We start from the raw sequence: 27625 nt of genomic DNA, 5'->3' as shown, positions 1-27625 counted from the left end.
CTTCATTATTGAGCTTCTCACGACGAAGGTAATGCACCAATGGAAGACAGCCATTCTGCTCCTCTCTTTGCTCCGAAATTATTGAATTAAATTCCTCTTCTATACGAGTCTGTAGATTTGGTTGGTCCATAAAGTGGAAAAAGTCGTTGGTATTCATGTTTGGGGTGCAGGACTTTTGTGACGAGCGTATTCTATTAGAAAGAAAAAAACTATGCACATTAACTGATAAAAAACTGTTTCTTCCTAGGTAGTTGTTTGTAAACTAACTTTGTTTGGTAGTAAAAAACCTTTTTATACCCTTGTAAAACCCTACGCACATGTCCGACCATTAGCATAAATTAAATAGCCACCTGCGGTTCAATGATTTTAATTGTTCTACATAAACAGGGTATTCCTCGCCCGTTGTCTTCATTGTTAATTCTCAAATGGATTAATTACTCCAAATTAAATTAACTAGTTCAACTATTTACGCACTAAGTTTTTAAGTAGGACGATGCTTTCAACCCTAGACTGACCTTACTGCAGCTTTTTAGGTAATAGTAATCAACCTAATATCGAAAAGTAAACAAAGGATGTTATTGTTAAATTTTTAGTCCAGGTGTGATTGATAAAAACAGAGCAGGAGCACTTACCTAATTATAAGAGGGCCATTTGCACTAAATCCTCAACAAACCGCTCCCGTGAACACATTATGACCAACTCGTACTTCTTATTTTCATATTGTTGTTTAATTATGTGGATCTCTTTGTTGTTTTGTTGCTCAGATTCTTCCGTTTGAGGATTTTTAAGCCTCAAACGGTTAAGTTTCTCCTGAAGCCTAAGGACTTCTCTCGCAAGCTCTAGTCTATCTTCAGAGGAATACATCCTGATGTACGTATGACCGTAATAAGACTTTACAACGAAATAAGGAAATTATAGGTACCCTGTGGCTTATAGGTCGTCGGGTTACAGTCACCGAGGTAATAAATTAAGATTACGATACAGAAGGCATATGTTAACTATAGTCGAATGAATCAAACTAGTAAGCAATGTAAAGTCCTTTACGTTACAAAATAAAGCTCATTTTTGTTCAACTAACAGGATATTTTTACCATACATAAATTTATTTTGCTCCCATTCTCAAGAATAAGAGAACAAAAAACAGTCTGGATTTGGGAGTCAATGTCAATGTGACCTAAATAACCTAAGCCAACTGACGTCATTGATACATTATTAAAACAATGCATTATGTTAGGACACCTCGAACTTTAAAGAAAGTGAATACAAAATTTTATTTTTTATGTATTCAGAGATGTGTTACTAACAGCAATGAAAAGGCAGTTTTTAGCCAGTTATCAATAAAAAGAACATACGTAACCAAACATATGATATGGATGTTTTATTTCCAGGAAAAAATTAACTGTTAGGTCGTCTGTTATCGGGACCAGTGTCAGATGTCTACATGACGAATAAAGCTATCGTCCAGTTATTGCGCTCGATTAAAATCATTTGGAAAAAATTAACGAAAGAGAACAATTATTAGTATACTTTTTCCATAACCAAATTAGTGCATCGGTCCATGTGAGTTAATTAGATTATTGTTTTGATGACGCAAATGATATACATATTCCGTGAATTCCCATTGAATAGTTAATGATTAACAGCTATAAAATAATATCAAGATAAGTGACCATTCATACCCTTAATTGGGTCGTTTATGGGAGCATTGACCATTAGAGAGTTGTTTAGTGACGCATTATTTTCAATCAATTACACTATTGATGACGCAAAAACCTGAATTACATTAGGTTATACCTTTTACCTGAATTTGTATGCTTTTGCATGACGTCTTTTAGATAAAAATATGTTTCTACTTCACACTTTACCTCCACTAGTGGGCTTCTTGATGTTTACGGCGTCTAAATATTCATAAAAGCGCTATAATTATCAATATCTTATAATTTCTTCGCTGTAAGAGTGCGACATGCTTTAAATTATTTTGCCTACAGTTCTATGAATCACAGCTATTAATCTTCACGATGTTAATGACATTTCGTAATAAAGGGTCTAGTGTTCATCTAATTCTTGAAATGACATAAGTCTAGGCTCATTTTGTTGACAACATAAAGTGACAATTTCGTCATTTTTTATTTTAATCGTACCTCGCGTTTACATCAGCTTGTGGCGTGCATTAAAATAATTAAATGACTAATATAAATGCTTTTACGCAGGAATTTACTTAAAAAGTTGTAAAATTTTAACAGCTTTCTGGAAACGACCCCCTGATAAGCGTTTATTACTAGACGTTAAAAAATAACACATGTTTTACATATGTGATGTAAATTAGGAAATTTGGGTGAGACTTAGGTACTTCACTGAAATTTTCCTAATGAAATTCTACAAAAATATACTTTTATTTTTTGGACTCTGAAAACAAAAAATAAATATGTATGGTTTCACGGAAATAACATAAAAAGTCACGTTTGCACTGAAAATTAATTGCTTAGCGATAAAAAAATAATTTCTTCTCTCGTGACTACGAAATAAGAGTCATTTTTGTTCAACTAACGCGCCCAAGTGTGAAAGTTGCACCAATGTGCTCTGTTTTAAATAACAAAGTGTTTTGAAGCAAGTGATTTTATGACGCCAATAAATATCAGTATATGTATTAAATTTCATTGTATTTTTATGTAATTACGTCAGCAAAACTACATGTTAACCATATCTCGAAATATTGTAGTTAAATTTGGCTCATGACATTATTACATATTGACATGTATTTTCCTGATATACTTTTAATAATATTATTTAAAACAATAGACTAACATTGACGCAAACAATTGAGAGATTATTTAAATTAAATAGGTAAAGAACAAACTAGTTGTAAGGAAAATTATTGCTGATTTAAAATAAAATTACCTTTATTTTAAATTCACCCATTAAATAAAACACTTAAAAACAACGGTTCATAAGATCAAATTATCGATAAAAGTTGTTACCTATTAATTGATAGAATATAATTGGTAGCTGCAAACTTGTGTCTAAAAATATTATGAAAATTACTATAAACTGATGGACTTTAACTCGTTCACTAAACACTCAGCAATATTGTCATTTTCACTCAAAATCATCTTCATCATTTTGTAGTCATTGTTTTGTTTTGCCACTTGATATGCCGTTAATCCACTGTTATTTCTTATGTTCTTATCAATACGCATTGAAAGCAGCCAGTCCATGAGCACGTAGTCCTGTCGTTTTACTGCTAAGTGCAAAACAGTGTCTCCTGTCCCATCTTCTTGCGCGTCCAAATTTGCTCCCATGTCGAATAGTTGAGCCATTATCCTTTCAGCTTCGGATCCTTTTAGTTTTTTAACAGCAGTATGTAGACACGTCTCTCCGTCGTCGTTCTTCAGTTTCAGTATTTGTTCCAGTTCTTTTTTACGGGTAGCGTTCCAAATGCGATCTAAAATATTGTCAAGGCCTTCTTCAGCAATTAAATGGAACATAGTAGTATTTCTTTCAGACCTTTCTTGGCCAAAAATGTTGTTTAGTTTGCGCGAAGACATTTTTCAGAGAGCTAGTTCACTTGTTGAAGTCCCGAATTGCAATAATACTACGTCCTACTAGGAGACTCTTAAATAGCGAGCTGACATAAAGGAATTCATAAATATAAATAGCTTCTATCACCGGTTTTCCCGTAGGTTAAATGTTATCGCGCTTAGAATTGCCACGTGCTCTATACGGGTCCATGCCAACCTAAATGACTTCAATTCATCAATTACTTCAAATAGGTATAGAACAAACTAGTTGTAACAGAACCTGTTACTAATTTGAAATAAAATTACCTTTATTATAAATTTACCCATGTAATAAAACAGTTAAAAACTACGACTAATAAGATCAAAGCTTGCACATTTCACTAGCAAAAATACAAATAGTTAATCTCTCGAATTTAATATCAAATCTATAATTTCACTTGAGCTTACCGGAACAGACGGGCTCACTGAACGCTCATAACTATTATCTTCTTCAATTAAAAGTATCTTCATTATTTCTTCATCATTGATTTGCTCTGCAATTTGATAAGCCGTCAATCCATCATTATTATTAATGCTTTTATCGGCGCACATCTCTACTAATCCTTTTACCAGCTCGTGGTCCCGCTTTTTCACTGCTTTATGCAAAACAGTCTCTCCTGCATTATCCTGGGCATTCAAGTCTGCTCCCATAGCTTTCATCAACGATATTATCTCGTCAGCATCACTTCCACTTCGGGATCTTACGACATTATGGAGACACGTTTTTCCGTCGTTATTCTTGAGTTTTAGTATGTGCTGAAAAGCTTTATCTTCAGAATTGTTAAATATTCTATCAAGAATATCGTCACAGTCAGAGTCAGCAATCGAATGGAATATCGTACAGTTTCTTCTGGTAGGATCTGAACCGAATATGTCGTTCAATTTATCAGAATCCATTTTTAGAGAGAGTAAGATATCACTTCTTCGTCTCGAATCGCAATAATAGTACGTCCTACTGGAAGACTCTTATATAGTCAGCTGATAGAGGAATTCATAAACAAAAATAGATTCTATCGCGGGTTTTCCCGTAGGTTAAATGTTATCGCGCTCGGAATTATCACATGCTCCATACGGGACGTCGCCAACCTAAATTACTTCATATTGTTTAAAACGAAATGATATAATGCGTTGTAACAAAAAACATAATTCTCTGCTTGGCTGATGGAGTCTTTGTTCACCTGTCTTATCTTTTGCAGAGCTTTCGATACAATTACACTCTTTCCCTTCTTAAATTCAGCTATGCACATATCTAATAGACAAAATACTCCAGATTTATTGCTTCCATCACTGCATTGCACGACTATAGGCCCAGGAGTTGCAATATCATTTACAATACCGATAAAACTCGTTAATTGCATTGGGTTATGCGAAATATTGTCCGACGGCCATGTAGTGTAATGATAAAGTACTATTTGCCGCGTGACTTTACCTTTTTCTTTCAACTGCAGCAATGACATAGTATAACAATCCATTATTACAATTTTGATAGTTTTTATCACAAGCTCGTTGCATTTCATTTCCTGATTTTCTTCTAAACTCCAATATTGGTAAGTAATTTTGCAATCAGTGGACAGTATGACTATAATATCGCTATTTTCATCTATAACTGTTCTCCAAAATTCATTTAAGCTATCTTCGGTGGGATGTTTAGTACATCTGTACTTGTTAACATCGTAACAAGTACTGTTATGCGCAAGTATATTTGTCACACTCTGCAAAATACCTGAAGCCTTCTTATCAGATTCCACAGTCTTCTGGTGTTTGTTTATATCAGTGTATTCATTTAAAATTTGGGCGATGGAGTCGGGACTTTGCATAAATTTTAAAAAACTTCTAGTGCTGAACCGTGACGGGTTTGGTTTGTCTAATAAGCTTAGTTGTATCTTCTTATCACTCATGATTATCACTAAAAATAAAAAACTACGTTACTAAAGCTACAGTACACCCTTACGTGAGGGGTAGTTTCAAACGAGTGACACAATTTCAGGTTTCAGGCGGATTATATAGGTAAGATACACGTGGTTGATCGATTATTGGAAAAAAGAAACACCCACATTATCTGTTCCCATACCTGTATTCCATACAACCTTATTGGTACTACCCAAAGTTGTTTTTGTGTACTTATTCAGTCTTTGGTTGCTAACCTAACCAAAATAAGCTTTCTTCCAATAGAAAGTTGTTTATTTAGCCCGCCTGTGTACTAAGGGTGGAATATTGATAGCTTGATCAATATTCAGGGTTGTTTTGCCGTTTACTGAAGTATATAATCATATTCTAGTATATTAATAGATGTCTAGACAGCAAATGACAACATCATTTATCAACTACCATCTACCATTATTGTATCGGAGGTGGTACTCACATAATTTTGACCATGGCTGGAAGATGAAACTCGGTTGCTCTCCATAGCTTGGAGTTGGCGTTGTGCACTCTGGTGGTGATATTTAACTCGATCCAATTCCCATTTCAGACGATCCCTGTGGGTCTCTACGTTACGTAGTTGGCTCTCCAACAATTGTATTTGAGAACTGAACCGGGCAATTTCCGATTGTAGTCTACTAAAGTCTGCATTATTATTCATTTTTTCCGTGATGTTGTTTGTACAATCAAAAATAAAGTTATGATATAATTCATAGGGAAATCCTATTTATATTGGTCCTTTGACTGCCTATAGTGATTCAATAGTGATTCAATAAAAGAAGTATTTAATTTCATATACTGAAACGTGATGCTTTAATTTAGTATCACCGCTTTAGTTGCCTAAACTCCATATAAAGGATTTTTAATTGTACCTATAAATTTAACAATACCATTGTTAAGACCATAAAAGTAAAGGAAGGTAATGATAACATTTGAACTCACTGATAAGCTTTTTAATTAACCACATGGCAATTTTATAGTTAAAATTAAATTTTAATAATGTTGAAACGGATATGAAATTCAATAGACTGAAACCTCGTGCGTCATATCGATAATACTGGTTAGAGGAAAAAATTAATATTGATGCTAAAATGCAACCGTATAAATGTGTCACGATCAGTATAAAATTTTCATTCGATACTGATTTCTCGTTGAAACAAGGACTCTTATCCCACGAAAGTAAATTTAAAAAAATGGGTGGGATTTTCACGAAAAAACAATCTAGTGTTAGTTACCATGAAGAAAGAATAATAAAGATCCTCGAACAAGAACATCAGAGAATATTACACGAAAGGATTTATCACAGTTGCAGTATATCGGTGCAGCCGGAAAATATTGTGAAGAATAGATACCGGTTTTCACCTTGTTTTGATTATAACAGAGTGATCCTACCAGCAGATAACGGAGAAAGCGACTATATCAATGCCAATCACGTCAACGGGTACAAAACTCGGGGCAAGTATTTGTGCTGTCAGGGCCCGCTTCCGTCAACAGCCGAAGATTTTTATAAAATGGTGTTTGGGTATCAATCGAGAGTCATCGTTATGCTGACAAAGACACACGAAGAAGGTCAAGAAGTATGTTACCAGTATTGGAGCCCGAAGAAAGGAAATACAGTGTTTTTCGGTGACTTCACCATTGAAACAAGGCAAGTAAAGACCTATCGTGACCATATAGTGACCAAGTTGCGGGTGACAGACGACAGCGAAGACTCATTGGACATCACACACTTTGCCTACACCGATTGGCCTTTTAAAAGTGTGCCTCGAAGCCCAACAGACTTTCTCAACTTTGTCCTCAAAGTCAGAAAGGCTCAAGCATATGCGGAGTTTGATAACAAGAGCTCCAACTTCCCTCCTATGGTGGTCCACTGTTCTGCTGGATTAAATCGCACGGGGACCTTTTGCGCTGTAGACATCAGCATATCGAGATACAATGAAAGCGCGACGATCGACCTAGGAACAGTAGTGAAAGATCTCCGCAAGCAGAGAAACAACTGCTTATCTTTGCCTGTGCATTATATATTTTGTTATCTTACAATTTTAGAGTATGTTAAATTAGCTTCTAAGAAAGCGTAGTGTTAATATTGTAACTTATTTTTAAGGCTAGTTTTTCAGTATTAAGATTTTTATTATTATTATCAGTTTTTTACCTTAAATAAAAGTTATTTAATTAAAATATTAATAATTTTTCATTACTATCTCCTTTTACACACTTTTTAGTATCAACTTTGCAACTCAAAATATTAAAATAAATTTAAATAATAGCAATTGACGTATGAAGACAATAATAAATCCAAAAGGTGATAAGTATTTAGCGAACACAAAGTTTACAGTTCACTGTAGTTTATCTTGCACTACTAGCATCAAATGACTCACTCACATTAGGCTGTTGTGGCTTGGGACTTGGTTTGAAAACGGTATTGTATGAATAATTGATTTTGTTTTTCCTATAGTGACCATAGATGTAGGTAAAATAGGTCCATGTATGTCATACAGCAGTAGATATTCTTTGAACATTGGTAATGTTATTGTGACTTTCTGGGTAAAACCCACCCTGATAGCCATTTGGTACTATAACTTTCAAATAACCTAGTCCCTAAAATTAAAAGTAACTTGACGATAAGTATTTGACGATAAGTTTTTTATGTGCAAGTTATGGTAAAGTTATAGTCAACTTTACTATAAAGAATTGTAGTAAAACATTTACCATCAAGTTGACCGAAATTTCACTTTTCAAGTTAACTAAAAGCTGATAGCTAACTTGACTTTAAATTGCGGCACTATATTATTATTAACTTGCATGTAAGGACTGCATACAAGTGCACTTGCCGTTAACTTGACGATAACTTATCGATAAATCGCTTAGCTATAAGAACTTTAATAAAAAGCCTGGCTATTAGGGCAGTTCACAGGTCAATGTTGACCGATAGTAAAGTAGGCACACTATTGATCCAAATTTGTAAGCACCAATGATATAAGCACTTCATTACTTCTTGACAATAAAATTGACTTTCGCGATCTTATTACTGGAAAGTTCAGGGTCGTTTGTTTAATCGAGGACACATACGTCAATTAACAATTGATTACGAGCTTATCGCTCTGAAATTCCCAGTATTCGTTTGTTTATAGTTAGATTATTTTATCTCATAATTAGGGATAAAGTTACAACATTCATATACGGAAAAATTGTTTCCACGTAAAATGTTGCGTCTTATATGTGTCTTATATTATATTTAGTATAATAGGACCCATCTGTTCACAATTTCAATTCTAATTTTAAAAAGCTATATACTATTATCTTTATTCACAAATTGTTTCACACTTATATCTAAATAATAAATAATTTATTCAAAAATTAAATTCATTATATTTATTTATTTATATATAAGTATACATCAGGTCAAATTTTTACTAAGTCACTAACTTTTGAGATCAAAAACTTTCCTGTTAATATTTATTTTATTTATTTACGCTATGAAAGGTCCAATTTTGCTAGAATCCTAAATGGCTCGGCTCAACTATCACGGAACGTGCCTGTACTACAAACTGTAAACAGGAGGCATGTTCTGATTTTTTAGGGTTCCGTAGCCAAATGGCAAAAAACGGAACCCTTATAGATTGGTCATGTCCGTCTGTCTGTCCGTTTATGTCACAGCAACTTTTTTCCGAAACTATAAGAACTATACTGTTCAAACTTGGTAAGTAGATTTATTCTATGAACCGCATTAAGATTTTCACACAAAAATAGTAAATTAATTTTGGGGGTTCCCCATACTTAACTGAAACTCAAATAATTTTTTTTCATCAAACCCATACGTGTGGGGTATTTGGAATAGGTCTTCAAAAATGATATTGAGGTTTCTAATATCATTTTTTTCTAAACTGAAGAGTTTGCGCGAGAGACACTTCCAAAGTGGTAAAATGTGTGTCCCCCCCCCCCCCTGTAACTTCTAAAATATCAGAATGATAAAACTAAAAAAAATATATTATGATATACATTACCATGCAAACTTCCACCGAAAATTGGTTTGAACGAGATCTAGTAAGTAGTTTTTTTAATACGTCATAAATGGTACGGAACCCTTCATAGGCGAGTCCGACTCGCACTTGTTTAAATAAGTAACAGGTTATGAAATATGAATTTGACCTGGATTTGGTATGGATATGATTTCTTCAACCAGAAACGACACATTTGGACACTGACATCAGATTCATAACAAATCCTGAACAACTTCATAGCCTGTTGTTAAAATCAGAATACGCTTCCAGGTTTCATAAAACTGCCTAAATATACACCGTGTTTTTTTTTTCGTTAATTACAAGGGTGCATTCCTGAGCTTAAATTAAGTTACTTTCTCAAAGACACCGGTATTTTAATTAACTCCATTTCGGAGATAATCAACAGTTTATTTTTATCTTATAAGACCCTTACGAGCGTGTACACTTGCTTTAGGGCCTGTTTACATATTGATTAGTGTTTAGTACGAGTTTATACATTTGCTACCAAACGTACGTACTACCTCGAATGATCGATGTTCAAAATCACTTTGATATGTCACAGTTTCCAATTGTTTGGTTGGATTAAATGTAATGCCCGTGTTACAACAACGCTTTATGCAACAAAAATAAAAATAATAATAAAAATATTTTTTTTGAAAATACTATGTTATTTAGTTTCCTTCAATTTTGGAATCTCTAACTTGCTCAGGTCTTAATATTAGCACGGGCGGTTAAACAACAACTTTTCCCCCTTGTAAAACAAATAAGTAATTGTCTATAGGGCAAAGTGACAACCAACGTAGCACTGACACCATTTGTGAAGGACATGTAGTTAGAACTAAATCTGACTACCCTATAAGGAGATCTCTGTATTCCTTCAAGGATAAGAAGCAACCCTTACTGAAGTAACTTAATAATTTACGAAAGGCTTGAGTCCTTAAGCAATATATCCAATTACAAGTTCCCATAAGTTGGATAAATACGTTAATATTCGTCCCGAGACTGAGGAATGTGACCTGTAGTTTCAGATTGCTTTTACCTTAAGAGGACCTGCTTATTTACCTTAAAATATACCTTACCTTAATTTTTGGACATTAAGCTGTGTTGGCTTCTTATCTTAAAGTAACCATTGAATGTTTTTTTTTGTTTCGGGTGCCAGTGGGATTATGGGACGCTATTAATTAATAACCTACTATCCGGTCGTGTCAGTCGGCGGGGTGTGACATTAACAGTACTAGATAGACAATTGCTATTTTATATTACCGTTTTAACAAAAAATATGACTAAAATTTAAGTAAAAGATACGAGATAAATGTGAATCAGACTAAAATAACGTTATAGTCACGCATCTGCCAGGTTTTAATAGTTTACTCAGATTCCTGTTTTCAAAACTTATGATTACGGCCATATAGGGTATTTAGAAGTCTAAAAACGAATCTAGTTACTTCACAGTTAACTTACCTACTCTTTATAGTTTCTATACGATTTATAAAAAAGAAATTGTGTTTAACAATAATTTCTGTCTACGTTTCTTTATTGATGCTTGGCGCTTTATTTCATGCATGGTGTGAAATATTTTATTTTAAATACAATAAACATCCCTATTGTCATCGCATCCTTGAAATGTTTTTTCTACAGCTAAATTGACCTGTTAGCAGAGCGCTAGCTAGCTACTGTATACAATTCTGTGGAGTAAAACTCAATTTACTTTTTATCCGTGTATTTCCATGCAAACGCGTAAATTTTATAGTCTATTGGATTTCAGTTGTAGCGTCCAAAATAAATAGCGAAATAAAACGGGCATTGCATGCATTGTCACTGTAACGTTAACGAGGCCGACATAAACTCAATCGAAATCATTACCTACGTTTTGTTTTGTTCTATGGGTACATATATATCTATACACTTTCAACCCCTTTTTAACCCTATAAGGAACTGAATTTTCAAAAGCGAACCAAGCTTGAAGTTCCCCTAACTTTATATAAAATTTGATACCCATTCAAACTTTCATTCCCTTTTTAACACCCTTAAGGGATGAATTTCCAAAAACGCTGAAATAATTTTTCTTTTATTTTAATATTTTATTTTCCTTTTATTACTTTTCACAAAGTTTCAAGTTCCTATCTTAAAATAAAACTTGATCCCCATACAATCTTTCATCCCCTTTATAACCGCCTTAGCCTGTATTTCCAAAGGCGTTAAAATTTGTATTCTTTTATTTTATTTATATACATTTTCACGAAGTACAAGTTCCTAGCTCAAAATATAACTTTAACCCCATACAAACTTTGATCCCCTTTTTAACTCCCTTAGGGGTTGAGTTTCTCAAAATCGCTTCGTATCTCTTGTACACATTATAAATGTAAACTAGTGTACAAATTTCAACTTCATAACTTTTGTAGTTTTGGGTCTGCGTTGATGATTCAGTCAGTCAGGACATACGGAGTAATTTTTTTTATTTATACCTTTATTTCAGGCAACTAGTGGCCCATAGATAAATACCTTAAGACTAGCATATATACACATTATAAAAATATATTTTAAAATTAAATACTACAAATCACATTTTACGGCGGCATGCACTATTTATCATAAGACACGCACCCTTTGAGACTGTCTACCCTTGTTTTTGTATATAACAGCTACACATCCTCTCCGCAACGACTTTTAGAACGCTATTGTTACTATCCCTTAATCGCCTCTGCATTGACGCGTACTTTTTGCGCATTATGGTGTGAAAACCATCGACGCGAGCGCTTAACGCACATACCTGAGGCGCTGCATCTGCGGGGCAGTCTCATCAGCATTCTAAAAGCATTGTTGTAGAGGACGCGCAGGGCGTCATATGCTCGTCGCGTGTATCTAGCCCATATGCTACCCGAGTAAAAGATCTGACAATAGGCTTTGAAAAGAGTTACGAGTATTTTAACTTCCTGAGTACTACGGGCAAACCTACGAGCCAGCATGTACAACAGTCAGCGTCAAATACTTTGTAGCAGTCAAAGTGGCCAAATAGTTCGGTACACCATACTAAATATATGGTGTATTTCTCTTTCTTCTTAGGTTATGTTTTTTACAATATGGATATAAAAGTAAAATATAAAAATACATCAAAAAATACTATACAAAACACATATAAACACATTGTAAAAAACTTAACCTAGTGTGCCGCCAGCAGCGGGGCAGGGCCCAAGCTGCCGGTGGTCAGGGCTGCAGAGAGAGGAACCGCCGCACTATCCGCGCCGTGTCCAAGATCACCGCCTTCTTATTATTATTATTCTCTTTATTCATTTAATATCTTAGATTAGGATTTTTTATAATATGAATATAAAAGTAAAATATAAAAACACTTACAAAACAATACAAAAAATATAAACACATTATAAAAAAACCTAACCTAGGGTGCCGCCAGCAGCGGGGCAAGGCCCAAGCTGCCGGTGGTCAGGGCCGCAGAGAGAGGAACCGCCGCACTATCCGCGCCGTGCTCAAGATCACCGCCTTCTGCATCTGACCCTTGATCCAACCACCTAGCGAGAGTCTCTCAAGGTGTTGTTCGAGACTCTTCGCTATGAGACCGTTCGCTGAAACGACTATCGGGACAATGATCGTCGAATCAACATCCCACATGGCGGTTATCTCGTGAGCCAAGTCTAGGTACTTACTGGATTTGTCCTTCTCGGCTTTCACGAGATTCTCGTCATGGGGGATGGTGATGTCGACGAGCACGGCCTGGCGTTGCGATCGATCTATTACCACGATGTCAGGCTTATTGGCTACAATAGTCCTGTCAGTGATAATAGATCGATCCCAATAGAGCGTGGCACGACCATTTTCGAGAACTGGCGCAGGTGAGTACTTGTAGTACGGTACTTCGCGGTCCACAAGGCCGCATAGAAGAGCAAGTTGCTGGTGAATAATCCTGGCTACGAGATTATGTCTGTGCAAGTACTCGCCGTTAGCAAGATGAGAACAACCGGAAATGATATGCCTGAGTGACTCACCGGGACGGCGGCATGCCCGACAAATGTCGACCGTACCGTCCTTCAGGATATATTTCCGATAGTTGTTCGTCATCATAACTTCGTCCGCAATTGCACAGGCAAAACCCTCGGTTTCTCCGAAGAGGTCCCCGAATCGTAACCAGTTCACCGACGCGAGCAGGTCCACGTCGGATCCCGTTAGGGCCTTGTAGAACCGCCCGTGTAGCACCTTACTCTCCCATGCCGCCCTGCGATCCGCAGTACTTAGTACCACAGGTTTGCGCCAGTTCTCGTTTGCCAAGGAGAGCGGCGTGAGGTTCCTATCTACTGCCACCACATCACGATGCATCCCACACTCGTTGTTAAGGAAATAATTCCTGAGATTGCACACCTCGCGGTTGTGGAGATCTTTGGCGTTTAGGAAGCCTCGACCTCCACACTTCCGTGGGATGTACAATCTCATAATTGACGAGCGTGGGTGCAGCATACGGTGTGTGGTGAGCAGTAGTCGGACCCTCCGGTCCAGGGCGTCCAGTTCGGTCTGAGTCCACCTTAGTATGCCAAAGGAGTATGTGAGTAAGGGCATTACCCAGGCGTTGAAGGAGCGCACTTTGTTGCCTCCTGACAAAAGACTGTTAAGGACTTTTGTGAGTCGACTAAAAAAGCGTTCCTTCACCGACTGTCTAATACCCTCGTCCTCAATACCCAACGACTGTGACATACCAAGGTATTTGTAGGTTTCTGATTCAGAGATAGATCTGAAAGACATTGCCTCAGATAGTTGTAAATTTGTTGAATTTACAACCTTCCCCCGCTGTACATGCATAACCGCACATTTATCGACACCAAACTCCATGTTGATGGCACTACTGAAAACTTCGGTGGTTTTCAGTAGCTCCAACAAGTCTTGGCTATTTGGTGCAAATAATTTGAGGTCATCCATGTACAGAAGGTGAGAAATGACTTCACCCTCTCTCCGAAGCCGGCAACCTAGTCCCGAATCCTTCAGCAGGGTGCTGAGGGGATTCAGAGCTAGGCAGAACCACAGGGGACTCAGACTATCACCCTGGAATATTCCTCGCTCAATCCTTATAAAATCCTGCGGGCCAGGGTGGTCATCCCCACCTCCTGGTTGACGAAGGACTGTGGTCCACTGCCTCATACACGCGCTTAGGAAGGCTCTTAAAGCTGTATCAACTTTATACAGCTCTAAGACCCTCCCCAGCCATGAGTGAGGCACCGAATCATAGGCCTTCTTGTAGTCAATCCAAGCGGCAGAGAGGGCCCCCTTATTCCGCCGGATTTGTTGGCAAATGGTCATGTCTATGAGGAGGAGCTCTTTAGTACCACGGGACCCAACCCTACATCCATTTTGAGCGGAGGCCAAAATGTTGTTTGCGACAATGTGCGCGTTTATTTTTGATCTCAAAATGGATGTAAGGAGCTTGTAGAGTGTAGGCAAGCACGTGATGGGTCTGTAGTTCTTTGCTTCCGTGGTACTACCGGACTTATAGAGCAGGAAGGTGACACCAGTTGTTAAGGAAGGTGGGAGAGAACCAAGCTCGAGGGCTTGTTGAAATTGTGCTGCTAAGCGTGAGTGCGAGCATCGGAACCATTTTAGCCAGAAGTTGTGCAATCCATCCGGCCCAGGGCTTTTCCAGTTCTGGGCCGTGCGGATGGCACAACTTACGTCATCGGGGCTGATGGTAATTGCCCCCATAGGTTCAATGGACTCGCACTCACGCTCGACAACACTCATCCAACCCCCCTCGGTGTGTCCGACAGGCACTGACCAGATGCTACGCCAGAAATCAGTCATGGCAGTAGCATCCGGCGACCGCGTGTCGGACGCACCAAGGTTGGTTTCCTCCCACTTTCGGTATACCTTCCTTTGATCACTCTGAAAAAGACGATTCTGCTGGAATCGATCCACACGCTTTCTGTAGCGGCGAATACGGTTTGCCCATGCATACACTTTCTGCTTAAGAAAGTCGATGCGCTCCGTGAGATTGGCAATATAGTCGCGGGGCTCAATACCCGTCCCCGCGAACGCCTGATTCACAAAGCGCATTACTCGGGGGCGGTGGTTGCCCCCCCTGAAGCAGATCAGCTTTGCAATGAGAGTCCTAAACGAGTTGATACGTCGCTCGATCCGTATTTGCCATGCGGGGGCGCCTCCGGCGGTCCTAGGTGCACGTTCAGCGTCCGGAAACTTGACTCGTGCAACACGGCACGCCGCGATGGCTCCGCAATACATGATCGCGTGCGTATCATCTAAATCTTTACTAGTCCGCAGATATGGCTCTAGTAAAGCGTTTAGGGCTCCCATTAGCGCTAGATTGCGTTTATTCATAGGCAAACGTGGTAATCGTGGCCTAGTGTTGGGTGTGGACCGATACTGCGTAATCACCTCTTCCAGAGTCCTCCTCAGTTGCTCATTGGCAGATGTACTCACGCTCTGATTCGCAAAGTCCCCCTCATCGGTACTGAAATCAACCCGCGGCGCCCCCGATGCCAGGTCCGGTGCGGGCATCGGATCCGGCGACATGGCGGGCAGATCTCGCACCGAGGAGGAGTCCGCGCGAGCAGAGAGAGCCTCCTGGCGAAGCCGATCAAGTGTCGCGTCATCCAACCGCTTTAGCCGCTGAATGACGCGCACCTGATCCGATAATCGTTGTTCCGATACGATGATGGTAGGTTCAAGAGCCTGAAACAGAGGAAGTATTCTTGAGCGATACGCGGATAGCTGTGTTCCCCCCTCTGTAGCCCCATAGTAGGCGCGCATGACGTTCTCATTAATGGATTGAGACCATCGCATGCGACGCACTACACCACCGGCAGCGGGAGCCGTGGGCGGGGCAGGATGTCCCGCAGGCCCCAAGCGTGCCGGCAGCGGTGGCCGCCCTCGTCGCGCAGGTGGTCGTGGCGGCGGCGGCGGCGGCCCGCACTCGTCGCTCGACTCGCTGGTGTCGGGCGCGGTGGCGAATTCATCGCCCGACGACGGTTGCGAGGAGACGGACGAGGCGGGCGAGGGTGGTGGACGTGCGTTTTGTAGAGACGCTAATTGGCCGCGTGTTTTACTTCTCGTAATCATTTCCGTTAGGTATGCATCTTGTAATACATGTCGAACATTTATGGTATCTTATTATACCCGATATATGATTCTTGATTGTATGTAGACATGTCAAGGGTACTTTTTTCCATAAAATAAAGTTAAAAATCAACATGTAAATACAAAATATAGAAAATAATTTAAGAGAAAATAGAAAAACACGTTTGACTTTGACGGCGTCATTTTTTTTTTTTTTTTTTTTTTTTTTTTTTTTTTTTTTTTTTTTTTTTTTTTTTTATTATTATTATTATTAATGCAATATTATAGTACCATCGAGCTGATCTGATGATGATGATGAAGACTGGAGGTGGCTATAGGAACTCTGTGATAAAACAACGCAACCTAATTGTGTTTGGGGTTTTTAGAATTATCTTTTATGAGTAAAACTATCGTGGTAACCGAGGACAATATTTATTCGTAAAATTGTACAAACTTTAATCTGTTAATTTATGTTTTATCGCTTACCTACAAATACACCAAAAATGTCGGATTAAGATAAATTATTAATATCTAATTGAGGCTTGTAGCACGTGCATGACGCCATAAATAAATAAATAATAGGTTTGGTTTCATTGTACCTTAATTTAATTTTACCCATTTACCAAAATTCATAGATCTCAAAACGGAATAGTGTCAAAATACTTGAATCTCAGAATGCCTAACTTTTAAATATACTATGACGTAAGTCTGGCATTCATGAATGGGCTCTTGCTCTATAGTTATATTTAACCTAAATATACGTAACGTGTTTTTTCCGTGTAATTTCAAGGGTGCATTCCTGAGCTTAAATTAAGTAACTTTCTCAAAGACAACGGTATTCTAATTAACTCCATTTCGGAGATAATCAACAGTTTATTTTTATCTTATAAGGCCTTTACGAGCGTGTACACTTGCCTTAGGGCCCGTTTACATATTGATTAGTGTTCAGTACGAGTTAATACATTTTCTACTAAACGTAAGTACTGTCTCGGACGATCGATTTTTGAAATGTCATTGATATGTCATAGTTTTCAATTGTTTGGTAGAGTTAAATGTAACACCCGTGTTACAACAACGCTATATGCTACATTTAATTACTTACTTTTTTATATAAAATTCATTTAGTTTACTTAAACGTACTTACTCATGCCCGGAATTCAATAAAAACATGGTGTATTTTATTCAAAATAACAATTTAGAAAAATTTATACAATATTACTTAATAACGCATAATCGCACAAGGACGGGCCTTACGGGCAATAGGAATGGGGCCAGTACAGCGGTGTCACGCACACGAATTCGAGCCAATCGTGCAGTTTACCGGAGCAACGCGATTGGTTAATGAGTTCGCATCACGTGCGCGATTGGACGCAACTAGTTGCGTTAGACTGCACGATTGGCTCGAATTCATGATTGACACCGCTGAACTTTCACCATTCTTATTGCCTATAAGGCCCGTCCTTAGATATATGTCATTGATGAAAACAACTACAGAAATAAAAATTAAAAAAATAATAACTTTTTTTCATTTCATACGTTTAAAATTTCAATTTTTTTATTTTTTTTATTTTTGTTTGTATGATATATTGTTATGTTTTGTGTTTATTCTGTGCTAGACTTCTTTTATTGCATCTGGAACACCTACAGATATGACATAAATTTATTTCATTCCGCTACCTAAAGGTTGTCTGGAAGAGATCTTGTTCGCGATAAGACTGCCTGTTGTTTACCTCTTCTTAATGTGCTGTATTATTTGTATTGTTTCTATATTGAGGTGTGCAATAAAGAGTATTTGTATTGTCTTGTCTCTTCTAAGAGCTACAGTTCGATTTTTTTCAGTTGTGAACCACCCTAGTAGAAGTGTTTGCTATTTCTATGATATATATCTGTGGTTTTGACGTAGCCTTTTTATAGGTAATCCTTAAGTATGAGGGTCAGTGGAGACAGGAGAGCGGAACGTGTTGTGAGTAACAAATACGCGACAAATTCCGGTTGCGACCGCCTTAGGGACTCCTTTCAGTCTTCTGTCAACGTATATTTTAATATGTATAAGATACCTACTTTTTGTGATAATCAACGCATTATAATTTTAAGGTTTTTTTTGTGAGCCTAGGAGGTTAAAAGTTAAGGGTGTATGCGAGTAATCCTATAAATTGGTTTTACTGAAAAAGTATGAATATACCTACTTTATTTGAGTTATATATTCAATAATATAAATAAACCAATTTTAACAAGTAAATACATCTGCAAGCGATACTGTTTTTCCTTGAATATAAAATATCAATATGTTTTTCCTTTAATATAAAAACTATAAATATAGTTTTAATTTCAATACAAGAATTATACCCTTTTGCTGATAAATATCTTTATATCTTTACATATGATCGCCTTTATGTCCGACATACAGGGTTTTTTTTTATTGGACATAGAGGGGAAATCTGAATCTATATCCCTTATCTTTTTTTTGTAATAAATTTTGGCATGGTCAATAACTTTCCCCAAGTGTAATTTGTGTCTAGAATTAAAAAAGGAAATAAGGTAAAAATGGAGCACCAGAAGTTAGTTTAATTTGTCGCGATTTCTGTTTGTGTCTGACATATGACGATCGACCAACTTTTAAGTGGTTTAAATTTATCGTCTTTTATTTATTGTATTTTGGTTAAAAGACAATTAAGGTCGGAAGGGTTTCGTTTTCGGTTACCAATCCTTTTGCTTAGTATTTCTTCTATTGTTTCGGATTTTCCATCAATGTCCACTTAAAAAAACAACTATAGGTTGTTAGACGTCAAAGCGATCGTATGTCAAGTATATGGTTAACGGTTGTATGCAAATAAAAGTGACGTACTCAGACAGTAACGTCCCCAGAAAGTGACGTGCTCAGAAAGGGACGTTCTCAGAAAGTGACCTACATCAAAAGTGACGCACTAAGAAAGGCACATCCTCAGAAAGTGACCTACGTCGACATTGACGTCTACAGAACGTGACTTAACTCGAGAGCGGCCTCCTAACAAAGTGACCTACTCCGCCTAAAGGGAGATCTTACACATCTTAATTTTATCAATTTGAAAAGCAGCAGGGAGCTGTCAAAAGAAATAGTCCCACATATTTGAGCAAACGTATTTTCGTTGTTAAAGAGAAATTATCACTGGTATGAGTAATTATATTATATTTATTCCTTGAATGTACATTTTGTGCGCCCCACGGGTGCTAGATAATTAAGAAATACCAGGATCGCATTCGCTTCACATCTTTAATATCACCGTCAAACGTTTTTTGCCTTAGAAAACAGTGTCTGACGTATTCTTTCATTTTCTGGCTTAGGCACCTAATATGTGATAGTGCTCATTCTAACGGCACTCAGCTTTAGTTATAGCAATTAACGAATAAACACTGATATATTCCACATTAAATCACTCACCTCAGCCATAATTATTATAATTAAATACCTATTCACGTCCCAAGGGAGTAAATAATTCAATGCTGACTCGAACTCTGGGAATATTTAATCAAGTCATTTCCATTTTCACAAGATAACGGCCCGGCGTTTTCAATAGCTTTGATTTCCACGGAATGAAGTGGGAATCTGGTTATGCAATTCGCGCTTTTGATTTTCGGTATTTCACACGTATTCGGTTACGGTTCGTAAGATTATGGCGTTATCATTTAATCCCTAACTCAATATTTCAATTTCTAAAAACAATTTAACATGACAAAAATTTTAATGAACACTTTACAAAAGTACAAACTGCAACTCTAATTACGAGTAATAAAGATTTTCAGAACAGCGGGAACATTCATTTGTACAGAAACACTTTAAAAAACGAGCAACCTGACACCTCAACACCTTCGCTACCACAATTAATACTTTTCATCACACTTGCTTATAAAACATAGTAGGTATTACGCAGGGTTAGCGCGATATATAGCTTAATTTATTCGCCAGGGAGTTATAGAGTTTTTTTTAATTATGTTAAAAGTTAAATTATTTACAGTCAAGCTAAAAATTTAGCCTTTTTTTTAAATTAAAAATTCGTTAAATTGTAATCGTGGTTGTATACCGCATGGGTCTCTTTCTGCTTTCTCTCTGTATGTAGTTTCGCCATGTCCGTCTGTCTCTTTATCTGTCCGTCTGTCGGTCCATGGCTTAGCTCTGTGCTCTGTAATACTAGAAAACTGCAATTTAGCAAGGGTATACAAAATCATCAGTCACGCCGACAAAGTGATACAATCAAGATTAGAAAAAAATATTTTACGGTTTACATAAAGTGGTTTTTTTTTTTCGCTTTACCCTATAGAGTAGTTTGTTTGAAAGACGTTTGAAAACGAATAGAACTGTTCAAAAACATTGATGAATTGAAAGTTAAAAAATGTGTCTCCCCACATAACTTTTAAACCGTAGGTAAAGATGTTAATAAAGACAACGAAAATTATTTCAAACATGATAGGTTAAGCCTTTTTTTCGCAAAAAGTCCTCTTTTTTGTTAAGCCTACTTACTTAAGTGTCTGTCTAATATTGTGACGGACGGGCCACTACGGAACCCTACACTGAGCATGCCCTGACATGCTTTGGCCAGTTTTTATTTTTTACCCGCCCGACTGTCTAATAAACGACAGAATGTACTCCGTGACAAAGTTTGTACAGTATGTCTTATTTTTTGACTTTTTTTGCGTATATTTATTTAGACTATATCTACTCGTAAACCGGATGACTAATTCAAACGTGTAAGGTGTCGTCGGGAAATCTAAAGTATGTACATGTGATGTAGACCGAGCATACATGTATTTTTTTTTATATCAGTTGGCTTTTATCCAATTTATATTCCTTTCCTTATTTGAGAGAAAGCCGGAAGCAGAGACACGTTCCATTTATTTTAGCTTATAAAAACACCTTGTCCCTACACATCACCACTCCCTCAAAGTAAACCTTTCGTTCAACCAATGTCAATTTCTAAGAAAATAAGTAAATCTTACTGAAAGAAAACCATTTCGTAATTACTTTTCATTATGTAAATAAAGGAGGCCATGTACAAGGCCCGTAAACAAGATTACGTTTAGTTATATGGAATAGCCATTAGAAAGTAATTTTATTTAGTAGTAGTAGTAGTAAAATACCTTATTGTACAAAAATGAAAAAAGACACTCATCATTAGTGCAAAGGCGAACTTATCCCTTTAAGGGATCTCTTCCAGTTAATCTTTGAGCAATTGAGTGAGAATTGGAGACGGTAAACATCCGTACTGTACAAAGTGGCGCAAAAAAATAAATAGAAAAAAAGAAAGAAGTTTATTTAAAGAGGTTTTGGTAAAAACTTTTAAGATACCTAAATCCCCTGGCGATTTTTCTATTTCGAATCTCATTTAATTCCCTAAGAATTCAAAGACCGATTTGTACAAATATGTCGGCACTTAAAATGTTAACCTTCTATTCACAAAAATAAAGATAAGCCCCTATTAACCGTCTGTTGTACCATCTTCAGACATCGGTGTACCTAAACAATCGCGACTGCTTTCAAATGCACAGCACGCCCGCAAGTCCCCACAAAAGAGAAGAGATAGGTTGTATAGCCAAGCCTCATTCCAATCGCTTATCAGGTGCGATTCAATTTCATTACTGAAGCAGACCACTATAAATCATTCTTAGAACAAGTATAGATGTTACTGATCTTTGAGGGCACGTCATACTGGTTCGCAAAAAAACTCGACTCGCTTGCACTCGCGCAATCAATAAGAACACACGGCAAGCGGCGAGCCCGGCCTCACTTTCCCCGGAGTCTAAAAATAGACGCTCGACAGAGTTAGCTTGCGCGCGAACTGAATGAAACTTGCCACGAACCAACTCGCCCCAAATTTTACGCGATTTTTTTAACATTCAGTCGTAATGTTGACGTAGGCAGGTGGGTACTTCTTAGGTAGGGTCACTACTCTACCGAATATGCCAGTCAGGTCATCACAAAAGCCTATAAAAGGCCTTATCTAACGAGATTCAAATGATTTTTAATAAGGACAACGTCGCGTCGCATTTGTTTCGTTATGTTCAATTTTAAAACAAAACCAGTTCATATTTATTAATTTATAACACACGGGTAAGTTTTAATAACTTAATTGGTAGAATTGTTTCGAAATAATTGAAATATAATAGTTAGAGTACAGAATAATAAAGGATTACTTGGAACCCAATAGAATAGAGCTCTATGATATGAGCCATATCAATTAATCCGGGTCACTACTATAAATAATTCTAGTTTAATCTGGGTGAGATATTTTTAAGAATTTTTCATTCTAATTTCTACGAAAATAGTTTTTCCACTACGCAAAATTAACAATAGGACCGGCACTCGGCAGCGTTCAAGTTTAAAAATATGTTATTACTCATACATAAAATTACAAACAGTGACGAGTGATGTCCAAATGACCATAAACATCAATTTGCAAGGTCGAGTCAGTTTCTAATTAAATACTCGTAGATCTATGCTCTACAGTCTACGCCGTAGTAATCGTAGCACCCGTGCGCAGAAAAATAATACGACGTGTTAGTACGGGCGGAGAACGTATGATCTACTACGTCATCTGATACAAGGATAAGACCCATGGGCAGACGTTAAAAAGAGATGCTAATTTTGGAAAAAATACTGAAAATAAAATAAGAATTTCACTTATTTTGTAACCGGAAGTGGTACTTTTTTCGTGTTTTTGGCCAATTCTATTTTTGTTACCATTTTTTCCAAACTTAGCATCACTTTTATGAACGTGTATCAGATGACGTAGTAGATCATACCGTCCCCGCCCGTACAATGAAATATAATCCCGCGCCTATATTAGACTACTGGTAAAGCAACGTATTTTCAGTGAGCCCTCTAAATTTATCTCAAAATTGTATTTAAACTAAATAGGAGACTGAAACTCATCAGAAATTACTTGTTGCAGAATGCCCTCCGGCCGCAGACGGTATGGAGCGCTTCGCGTGCCCCACGCCAGACCGGCAAGGCCGCTACCGCTGCATCGACGATCATGTCCTCTGTGACGGCTTCATCGACTGCCCCAACGGCGAGGACGAGGATCGACAGGCCTGCATGTTCTACAAGACGGTACGCACTAGTTATGCTTTGTAGCATATAAGTTTGTATGCTCGGGTGGTACCTTTTCTCTGCAGCTGACCGTACCAGAATACGCACCGGACCGGGCAGGTTGTTTTGTTACCGCAGTACCAACACGATCACGGCCATGAAGCGTGTTCTGATTGTAATAATGGGTTATCAATTTGATCTGCATCTTTAATAGCGTCAAAAGTGCCAGTACTTCAACCTTCACACTGACAAATCATATCCTAAACAAATCCAGATCAAATTCATAACCTGTTATTACAATCAGAATAAAACTCCTGGTATGTGCTAACGCCATTCCATGTCCGCTTTTCAATATGCATGAAGAACATTTTTGGCATACGAAAAGTTTTCGCTACATAGGGGAGATCCGTCATGAAATGGACATATAACTTTGGAATATAATTACATACTACTTAAAAACTTAAGAACATTTTAACTGTCCTTAAGGAATTTGAAGAAGATATTGTATAATTAATCGTACATTTTATTGATTAAAAATGGATTTATTGTAAGAAACATTACGATTTTTAACTCACTTTTGTCCGTTTCATAACACAGGTAACATTGAATGGTTTATTTTTTGCGTCTTTTTATTGGTTAGTTATTTTCTTTATATTTCGAGAAAAATAACTATGAGATAAGAAACACGTTCAAAATAGATTTCAAATGATATGTAGAAGAAAGAAAGAAAAAATAACTTAAGCATTAAAATTAATGGAACAAGAATATGATTATTTTTGTTTAGTCGTTTGAAGAAAAAAAATAACGAGTTACGAAAGGAATTTGAAATATAAGCTGAATAGCATCAGTTGATAGTTAATAATTTATTTTCAATGCGAGTTTGAAATGACTTGGGCCAGAAATACGAGTATGACGCCCAAGATAGGAAAATTACACCTGTATAAAGTTAGACCAAACTAAGATGGCAGCGATTTGGATAGCCCAGACTGTGCAAGTGTTATTTAAACGTCATAATTTCATAGAAGTTTGACGTTTAAAATAACACATGCACAGCTGGGCTATCAAAACCGCTGCCTACTTAGCTTGATATAACTCTAAAATAGTCTACATTTTAAATCTAATGTAATATTTATAAATAAATGCATGAAGAATGTTCTTATATTCCTAATTTATACATGTTTGAACCCTTAAAATAATTATTTTTGCTATGGTCTGTATCTTTAGGTATTTAAATAAAAGTAAACAAAATTTACCCTCAAAAGACTCCTTAAGCTAATTGAGGGTAGATGAAAACATTACATGATCAAATAATGTAGGTTAAAGTCAGGTCGTTCAGTGACACATTCAGGCGGTTTTGTATTTGATCGGTTAACCAATAAATGTTATAACTACCCGAAAATGAACAAATTGTTTGTTTATTTTTATTTAAATACCTTAAGATATAGAGCAACAACAAGCTTAACAACGGCGGGTCCAAAATGGCTAGAGACAGCCCAAGATAGAGAGAAGTGTGGGGGAGGCTCACATATTTTTTAAGTTAAAATTTTAGTCAAATTCTTTTATTTTAATTTCTATATTTATCTTGTTTTTTTTAAAGTAACGGTGGAAGAAAATAAATCTCTTTATATATTATATTATAATACTAGAAAAATGGCGCCAGAAAGTTGACGATAATGAATGTTTTTTACAACTACGCTTACTTAAACCATATACATATTGTATGTGTTATCTATACACAAAAATAAGAATAGGATAGAAGCTATTAAATAGTATGAAAATAAATAGATATAAAGTCGTTCTACATAGTGCTTAAAACCCAATCCAGGAAATAACGTTTTATGAGGACGAAAATCTATTGCGCGAATGGCACGCCTCGTAATCAGCTTCAAACACTTCCATTTATTTTTCTGACTAAACACAACTAACGTACAATCGGGGGCATTCGTGGTGAACCAGTTCAGAATTTTTTTGCCTCGATCCCTACGAGCGAGATAAACTCCGCCTCCCATAGAGATAACCAATTACGATGAATTTAGAATTCTTTATCTTAATAAAGAAAACAGGTAAAGAGACAAACAATAGGTAGTAAGGACAGTTTATTAATTTGTGTGTATGACTTATATTAAAGTAAAAAAGTGCAATATTGAACGCAAATAAAATTTTATTTAAACACTAATTGGCCATTACGAGTACGTCTTTGTCAGTTGTTTAGTCTCAATACGACTTTTCTTAAATACCTGTTAATATTTAATTGGCCGCAAGAAGGTACAAACGCCACTTTTACGAAATTAAGTACTTACCCGTCCGATTCATTGTGCGAATCTGACCTTAAAAAATATATTTTTACCAAATTCCAAATACGATTAATTACGTGTTGAATGTTGTTGAACTCACCGTTCCGTATCTTCTTGTTATATACAGTCATCAGTATTACTAATAACCAAAAGACATGAATATTTTCGTTGAGAAATTTAAAATATATCAATTGTGTCCGTTTAAAAACGCGTCCGTTTCATTGCGTATCACCCCTACTAGCCCTACTACTACTATATACATACATAAACGAACTTAGTATTGGTTTTGTTGCAGACCAAGGCGCACCTGGACGTGCTCGCGGACGCGCTGCTGCGGTGGGCGCGCGGTCGCTAAGCCCACTCCCAGACCCTGACCCAGTGCTCCACTCCCCACCAAATCTCCGACCTCATCATTATAACCCTCGATTGAAAAGCCAGTGTGCTCTTATGAATAGCGAACGCTGCGATTTATTTTCCGAAGTTCCGGACGCGACCAGCTGATTACTCGTAGACGAGTTGAAACGAACGTAATGAAACATATCAAGTAGTGGTTCAGTCTATGCCAAAAACATGACCACTTAAAGTGTAGTGTGTAAGGACTCCGAGCGTGAACGGATGAGACGATTCTGTAGGAGATGCGCGAGAGTGCGTCGGTTAGAACGAGGAAGTGTTGCTCTGGTTTCGTCCCAAGTAACCTCTCCGCAGCAATTTTAGTTTTCCATCGGTATTTCGTACTTTCTAGCATTTATTAAACTAAAATGTGAGACTGGTAGTCGACATTGTTAGTCGGTAGATCATTATATTATTAAATATAGAATAGTATTTCATCTAACGAAACATTGTTTGTCGATTTGTTGTTGTATTTACCTTTTTACTCTGTTATTAGTTACAGCATTCCACACTTTATGATGGTTGTAATATAGATGAAAAGCTCTAAAATGTATATAATACGAATACTATAAATGATTTGTGTACTATTGAATTGGTTTACTCTCGCGGCCTACACGTAACGAAGGAAGCTTGTCTGAGCCGCTAGCTGCGCCTTGCGCCTCGACAGCTCTGCACATTCCAATTTTTGTCGAAACGCTTATGATATAATAATGTCTCAGTAAACATAAATAAACTTCATTTCGAATAAGGCAGCTACTGTATATTGGTATGTAAAACATTAGTTATTAAGATGGCGTTTTATTCATTACTTTTAAGTACACACAAAATATCCAAGTTATATAATTTTATTCTGTATATACGTTTCCATTCCATGTTGTTTATTTGATAAGAGTATGTTTTACTTTCGTTTACAACATACGTAGCTAATTTTCGACTGATTATTATCTTATCTGATTTTATAGTTAATTAATTATTAGTGTTAAGATTATTTCATAGCAGTGATCAAAACCATCTAGTCAAATGAGTTCCTAAACGAAAGCATAATGTTACATAGTTTTACTATAGACAATTCATTAATTTTCTTTGAATTGATTGCCCACATACTAGTCAATACTTCACCTTACAATTTTACAAGGTATCTCAATTTTTCTGATTGATGCTTCCATTGTTGAATTCGTTGTCACAAGAGATTTTGGAAATTAAATTCCGATATAAATTCAATTTCTTGCGAAGACCTTTTCTTCCAATAATGATAGAAAGAAAGCATTTCTTTTCCGTTTGTGATTTCTTGAGCACCCTTTTAATATTTGTAAATAATAATTTCAAATA

At 36.8% G+C, this 27625-nt stretch overlaps 2 protein-coding genes across 2 annotated transcripts in view; both read left to right on the top strand.

Annotated features, from left to right (window-relative positions):
• Window positions 1-27625, top strand: part of LOC133522961 (uncharacterized) — a 241474-nt gene extending 213849 nt beyond the window's left edge. Inside the window, exons 3-4 of the mRNA XM_061858461.1 lie at window positions 23473-23633; window positions 26202-27625. Of these exons, the coding sequence (XP_061714445.1) occupies window positions 23473-23633; window positions 26202-26261 (221 nt within the window). The 3' untranslated portion in view covers window positions 26262-27625. The remainder of the gene's footprint in view (window positions 1-23472; window positions 23634-26201) is intronic.
• On the top strand, window positions 5111-7555 carry LOC133523096 (tyrosine-protein phosphatase non-receptor type 9-like). Its single transcript, XM_061858604.1, has one exon. The coding sequence runs from the start codon at window positions 6569-6571 to the stop codon at window positions 7553-7555; it is 987 nt and encodes a 328-aa protein (XP_061714588.1). The 5' UTR covers window positions 5111-6568.

This window comes from Cydia pomonella, chromosome 11, assembly GCF_033807575.1.
Source record: "Cydia pomonella isolate Wapato2018A chromosome 11, ilCydPomo1, whole genome shotgun sequence".
NCBI classification, from domain to species: Eukaryota; Metazoa; Arthropoda; class Insecta; order Lepidoptera; family Tortricidae; genus Cydia; species Cydia pomonella.
Note: the sequence above shows the minus strand (reverse complement) of the source record. Positions and strands in the feature narration are given on the sequence as shown.

Bases quoted from the DNA above. Each gene is read 5' to 3' on its own strand.
- LOC133523096 (XM_061858604.1), top strand. From the start codon at position 6,569: ATGCAACCGTATAAATGTGTCACGATCAGTATAAAATTTTCATTCGAT.